This window comes from Aethalodelphis obliquidens, unplaced genomic scaffold (assembly GCF_003676395.1).
Source record: "Aethalodelphis obliquidens isolate GAN/ISIS:26980383/991018 unplaced genomic scaffold, ASM367639v1 scaffold43, whole genome shotgun sequence".
Classification (NCBI taxonomy): domain Eukaryota; kingdom Metazoa; phylum Chordata; class Mammalia; order Artiodactyla; family Delphinidae; genus Aethalodelphis; species Aethalodelphis obliquidens.
The window spans coordinates 14231962-14238295 of NW_020837987.1; the positions used below are offsets into that span (position 1 = coordinate 14231962).

Here is a 6334-nt window from a genome sequence, read left to right on the forward strand (position 1 = left end):
CCCTAACTGACGTATAGGAGTTGGCCAGACGAAGCGGGTGGGTGTTCCCGGCAGGGGTGGGATTTGGCAAAGGCCAAGTGGCTTGAATGGAGTCACTGGGTTTAAAAAATTTGGAACAATTAAGTAGAGGGTTAGGGGTTCAATGCCTCGACGCCTGAGTCCTATTCCTGACTTGCTTCGGGATCCCGGACATGACCTCCCTCTCTTTGGGCCTCTCATTGCTTCATTTTTCCCTCAGGAAAATGGGCACGAGCTCCCTTATTCCTCCTGGATTTCCCACAGACTATGAGAAGCCGCCGAACGGATGATGAGTGACAGTTCGTTTGAGCCAATCGCTGGAGCCTAAAGCCCTGCCTTCTTTTCTCGTGGGCCAATCGCCATGTTCTCCTTGAGGCCGGCCGCTTGGCGGAGGCTGGCCAAAGGCCTCGTGACGTCACAGATTTGATAAACCAATAGCAGCTATGAAGAGGCGGGTCATTTTGGTGATAGACAGCTCTATTTCAAGATGTCCGCTTAGCGCGGGGTCCGCCGGGAAGCTTTGAGGCGGTGCTGGGGGAGTAGGGGCGGGAACTCCCGGTAGATTTTGCCCAATCATCAGTCGTACTTCTTGCGACAGACAGGCAGTCTTTCCCATCCCGGTCGACTTATGGGGGCGGGGTTCGGCACGCCAGACTGGGCGGGCCCCTCGACTTTGATGGGCGTCTTCTTCACCCAATTGCTAAACGGTATCCCCAGACGGGTCGCCTCCATTGCCAATGAGATCTCCAGGCGGGGTCGCGGTGGGCGGGCCTTGGACCCTCCGGTATAAGGCGGTCCCGGGGGAGTGCGGAGAAGGGGGGGGTCTCGGCGGCCGGAGGAGGAATAGGCGCGGGTGAAGATGGCGGCAGCCGAGGCCGCGAACTGCATCATGGAGGTGAGCGCCTGGAGCGCCGTCAGGGGCAGGGGGCAGGGGGCGGTTTGGAGGTCGGTATTTTATGCCTCCGTCTTGGGGAAGGGGCTCTAAGTCGCCGGATTGGGGCTGAAAGCCCCCAGCCGTACGGAGGGGGCGTCGCATTCTCCGGATATGGAGATACCGTTTGAAGTGCGGGTTCCCTAGCTTTCGGGGGCCTGAGGCAGCACGCCGCTCCGAGAGTCTCCTGCCCCCTTCCACATGGAGGAGGGCTGGGGGCGCTTCCGGCCTGGCCCCCACGTGGCCGCGGCGCGGTGGGTGGGGAGGTGGTGTGCAGTGCCCGCTGGCCCGGCGGGTTCCACGTGCGGGACAAAGGCCCCGCCCCCGGCCGGGGGAGGGGCGCCCCGGGGGGGGCGGAGAGGAGGCTCTGACCCTCCTTCTGAGGCCCCCTGACCCCCTCCCCGGGGATCGTGACAGGCACCTCGGGATGGGACTTACTTGGGGACCTCCGCGAAGTAAAGAGTCTCTTGGGAGGGGCAGTGTATCTCGACTCTCAACAAATCCCTTCCCGGACCAGGGCATCTGTTCAGGCATCCGTCCAGGTTTCCTGCACTCTTGCGTTGAGATTGTAGGAAGACGAAGGATTGGTTCCCTCCGGGCCCCCCTCCCACCCCCTGTTTCCTGTCCCTGGATTCTCCCCTCTTTGGGAGCTAGGGGGATGGGGCATGCCCCTGTGACCTCCCTTTGGTTGGTGGGGGGGGGCATCTAGCTGAAGGAGATCCTTCCGGCTTAGGCCCTGTGCACCCCCTTGTGGCCATTTCTGGGTGTGTGGGAGGGACATCTTTTTCATGGGGCGTGTCCCAAAGCCCACCTCCCGTCGAAGCCCTCCCGGGCTAGGGGAGGGAGAATCTGTACTGGGAAGGGGATGTGAGGGAATGGACGCAGCGAACTTTACCCCCTTCTGGAGCCCGTTCTCTCCCTGGGGCATTTGTGAGGGTGGGAGTTGACCTCCCCTTTCCTGAGGCCCTGTTTGAGGGTCCTGAGCCTGGTTGCCTGAAATGGTGTCCCGTGAGGTTTGATTCTCGTGCAGCCCTATGGGGCTGGTTCCGGTGCTGTGTTTCAAGCGCTCTGGGGGCTTGTTTGGCGGAGGTGTCGGCGGTGTTGAGAAATGCGCCCCGGTGGGAAAATCCTCTCACCAGCAGCCCTTCTTAATCCGCGTCATTCACTGGCTTGGGAGGATAGAGGTGGGGCTTGGAGTCCAGGGGGTCATGTCTGTGATTTCACGCTTCTTGGAGCCTAGAGGGTGGTTACATCAGGAAAAGCTGTAATCTGATGGAGTCTCCCTACTCTCACCCCTTACCTTGTAAGCAGTCTCTGGAATGGGAGGTCGGCTCCCAAGATGCATACCTTGGGGGGCAGCCCCTAGGGGTCACTCCAATGACTCCTATCCCCCTCGGCTGTCTCCTGGACCAGGGCCTGTGTGGGTGGAGGAAATATCTTCCCCAGAGGTTGCCCCAGGACTTTGCCCCACACCTGGGGGGTTTCAGGGCCTGGGATGGTTGTTTGAATGGAGGGTAGGTGGGCTTGAGGGTCCAGAGTCTGGCCTCCTCCCTGGTATTCTACCCTCCTGGGCAGCGGGTGATAATCGAGGAGGCTGGCTCTCACTGGTTTTGTTTGGGACTCCCTGAGTCCAAGGCAGGAGCTAGCGGCCGGGGTGCCAGCTCTGGTGGGGGCGTCTGTGTGCCACACCTCCTTTCTGGAATCCTCTCAGACGAGAGACTGGTTTGCGGAGGTGGCAGGTGCCCAGTGGGTACACCCTGCCAACCACCCTCCCCCAGCTACTCATGGCACCCCAGGATGGGGGTTTGTGTCAGGAAGTGTCACCTAATCTGGGGGGATTAGGTGATGAGGGGGAGTGACAGCTGGCAGTGCCTGTGTGCCCAGTGGGTGCCAGTTCCTCTGGCCTGGATGGGGGAGGTGTGTCATCAGGTGCCTGGCCAAAGAGGGGCAGTGTGGGTGCAGGCCACCATCTCTCCAGCCACAGCTGGGATAGAACCCCCCTTCCCCTTCTACTCCCCCCCCACCTGCCCCGCACCCTTTTAAAAACAGCCTTGCCTCTTTATTTGTCCACTCTCCTCAAAAAAAAGCAAAATTGTAGGAAATACCTCCTTGTCCCCCAAGAGCCCGGGTCCCTTGGCCTGGCCCTCCCCTAGTCACTCCCAGTAGCTAATCCTTTCTCCCTGTTACTCTCTCCTAGAATTTTGTAGCCACCTTGGCTAATGGGATGAGCCTCCAGCCGCCTCTTGAAGAAGTAAATATCCTTTTGTGAGACCCTTCCCCACATATACATATCTTGTCACACATCAGGCCCTTTCTAGTGGTCTTAACTATGATCCCTCCTGCTTCAAATCAGTTTACCCTGTGCCCCGGAAACACTTAGTACAAACTCCCTCCAGGTTTGTGGCCCCTATCTGGCCTCCCCCAACACTGTGGCTACTTCCTTAACTCCATTTCCAGCCCCCCCTTTGTCCTTCCCTATGTCTGTCCCCGTTCTGCCTTCCCCTCTCCTCCCCTCCCCAGCTGTGGGCTGAGCTAGAGACGGGGGCAGAGAGACTGGAGAGATGGTAGGCGTGGCTGAGGTATCAGGGGTGCTCTCCTGGATGGTGCTCTGGGGGGGTCCTGGAAGAGGAAAATGGGGTGTTAGGTTTGGGGGTTCCTGGGAGAGGCAAGATGGCAGGCGGGGCCTTTAGGGTTGCCATGGTACGGTTTGGGAGGGTGGTTCTATACTCCAGGGAGAAGTAGGGACCTGGAGGCTTAAGAGTCTGTGGGGAGCCCCCAGGTTTGACCCCTGTTCCCATCTGCCCCCTCCCAGGTCTCCTGTGCCCAGGCAGAAAGCAGCGAGAAGCCCAACGCTGAGGACATGACGTCCAAAGATTACTACTTTGACTCCTATGCTCACTTTGGCATCCACGAGGTGAGTATGGACAGACAGCTCATAAGGCTGCTGCATCTTCAGGGGGGTTAATGTTTGGGAGGGCTGGAACTTAATTTCCAACGCATGCGCACTGCCTTCCCTGGCAGTGGGCCTCCCCTCTGCGCATGCGAGGCTCACGCTCCAGGGTCACCTCTCCCAGCCGTTGCCTTGGAGACAGAGGTTAGCCTGGCTCTCTGCTGGGCCCCTCTTGGGAGGCTGGGGTGGGAGCGCGCATGTGTGCCTGAGACTTTAGCCAGAGTTCAGGGCCTGCCGGTCTCTGCCGCCCTCTTGTGACCGGCGGCGGGATTGTCCCCCAGCTGCTCGTGCCCAGTGTGCTGAAGGCTTCTCGATCCTTTTGCACGCGATGGAGGCCGAGGTCCCAGAAAGCAGCTGGGATGGAATTGTGAAGATTTTTCTTTTTTTAATTGTTATAAAATATACATAACAAAATTAACCATTTGCAAGTATGCGGTTCAGTGGCATTAACTTACTGAGGACTTTTTAAAGCCAAGGGTCACAGGGGCTTAGGTGGCAATGGTAGAACCTAAGGTGGCTGATATGGGAGTTTAGTCCACCCAGTCCGATTTTACAAATAGGGAAACTGAGGCGTATGGAAGGGAAATGACTTGTTCCAATGGGACTAAAGCAAATTAGAGGTCTGAGCTCTAGCTCTCGAAATGGTCAGTGTGTTGGCGGCCAGGGCACCCTGTTTTACAGTTGGGGATGCAGGCCCCCTCATGATATCTTTGTACCCACCCCCTTCAGGAAATGCTGAAAGATGAGGTCCGCACCCTCACGTACCGAAACTCCATGTTTCACAACCGGCACCTTTTCAAAGACAAGGTGGTGCTGGACGTGGGCTCAGGCACAGGGATCCTCTGCATGTTTGCTGCCAAGGCCGGGGCCCGCAAGGTCATCGGGGTGAGTGTCCTAGGCAGCAGGCGGGCCTGGGCCTGGGGACGGACAGGGGGCCCCTTGGGGCTCAGGGATTGGGTGGAGGGGGATGGGGACTGAGGGTGGGACTGGGGGGGGCTCTCACCCTCCCTTCTTCCTGGGCCCCCAGATCGAGTGTTCCAGTATCTCTGATTATGCGGTGAAGATCGTCAAAGCCAACAAGTTAGACCACGGTGAGCCCAGGAAGAGAACGGGTTGGTGGGGAGGGAGCGGGTGATCCCAGCTTCCCCGGGGCCCTCGGCAAGGGGATGGGGGCCACTGAACTCAAATTCAGGCGTTCCTCCTCTGTGGACTCTGGGCTGCCGACAGCCCAAGAATCCAGCCTTCTCAGAACCCACCACCTGACAAGTCATCTTAGAATCTGAGTGCAGAAGTCGCAAGCTCAGTGCCTCAGTCTTTAGAAAAGGGGGGAGGGGGAGCGGAGCAAGAAGCAGTCTTTCGTTTTTTCAGTGAGTGTTAGAGTCACGTGGTTGGCATCTGAGGGCCTGTAGTAAGAAGTCTCCTACCTGCCTCTCAGCCGCCCTTCTCTGAGTGCAGCCAGTGGTCCCTTCCGGAGAAGTCTGTACCTATGAGCAAATATACGTGTGTGTGTGTTTCTACGTTCATGTGCTGGTTTTTGACACAGATAGCATTTCATACATATTAATACAAGTCTTCTGCCTTTTGTTTTTTTTACCTGCTTATCATGTGGTTTAACACTTCTCACGATGTTGAGAGGATCTTGCTTTTTGATGGCTGACATCATCTGTCTACACATACACCAGCTTTCTTAACCAAGCCCCTGGTGATGAGCATTTAAGCTTCCTAGGTTTCCATCCCCCTACGTGTAATGTCATTGTCATCTCATATACAAACTAGTGTATCTGTGAGGTCAGTTCATAAAAGTAGGATCGTGTGGGTCAAAAATGGAAGTTGGGCAGACACTGCCAAATTGTCCTTCCCACCTGCAAGGTTTGAGGGGCAGAGAACATGGGAAGATGGTGGGTTTTTCAGATGTGAGGGCTCTTGGCATTCTAGAAGCTGAAGGGATTTTATTAAAAGAGACTAATATAATGCATCCCCAAGTACCCATTACTCAGCTTTAAATATCTCCTTTTGAAGCAAATTCTGACTGTATAAGTACTGCTGCGTGTGTCTCTAATAGATAAGGCCATTTTAAAAGCATGACCTGGGCTTCCCTGGTGGTACAGTGGTTGAGAATCCGCCTGCCAATGCAGGGGACATGGGTTTGAGCCCTGGTCCAGGAAGATCCCACATGCCGCGGAGCAACTAAGCCCGTGTGCCACAACTACTGAGCCTGCACTCTAGAGCCCTTGAGCCTGGAGCCTGTTCTCCGCAACAGGGGAAGCCACCACAACGAGAAGCCCACACACCGCAACGAAGAGTAGCCCCCTCACCTCAACTAGAGAAAGCCCATGCGCAGCAATGAAGACCCAACATAGCCAAAAATAAATAACATAAATAAATTAAAACACACACACACACACACACACACACACACACACACACACACACAC

At 56.6% G+C, this 6334-nt stretch overlaps 1 protein-coding gene across 4 annotated transcripts in view; it reads left to right on the forward strand.

Annotated features, from left to right (window-relative positions):
• Positions 1 to 753: 753 nt before the first annotated feature.
• The window catches only part of PRMT1 (protein arginine methyltransferase 1), a 10855-nt gene continuing 5274 nt past the window's right edge, over positions 754 to 6334 (forward strand). Inside the window, exons 1-5 of one of the 4 annotated variants that reach the window (XM_027080247.1) lie at positions 754 to 913; positions 3147 to 3200; positions 3762 to 3863; positions 4629 to 4784; positions 4927 to 4990. In XM_027080247.1, the coding sequence (XP_026936048.1) occupies positions 878 to 913; positions 3147 to 3200; positions 3762 to 3863; positions 4629 to 4784; positions 4927 to 4990 (412 nt within the window). In that variant the 5' untranslated portion in view covers positions 754 to 877. Of the gene's footprint in view, positions 914 to 3146; positions 3201 to 3417; positions 3529 to 3761; positions 3864 to 4628; positions 4785 to 4926; positions 4991 to 6334 lie in introns of those variants that run through there. The other 3 variants (XM_027080248.1, XM_027080249.1, XM_027080250.1) reach the window with 3 other exon arrangements.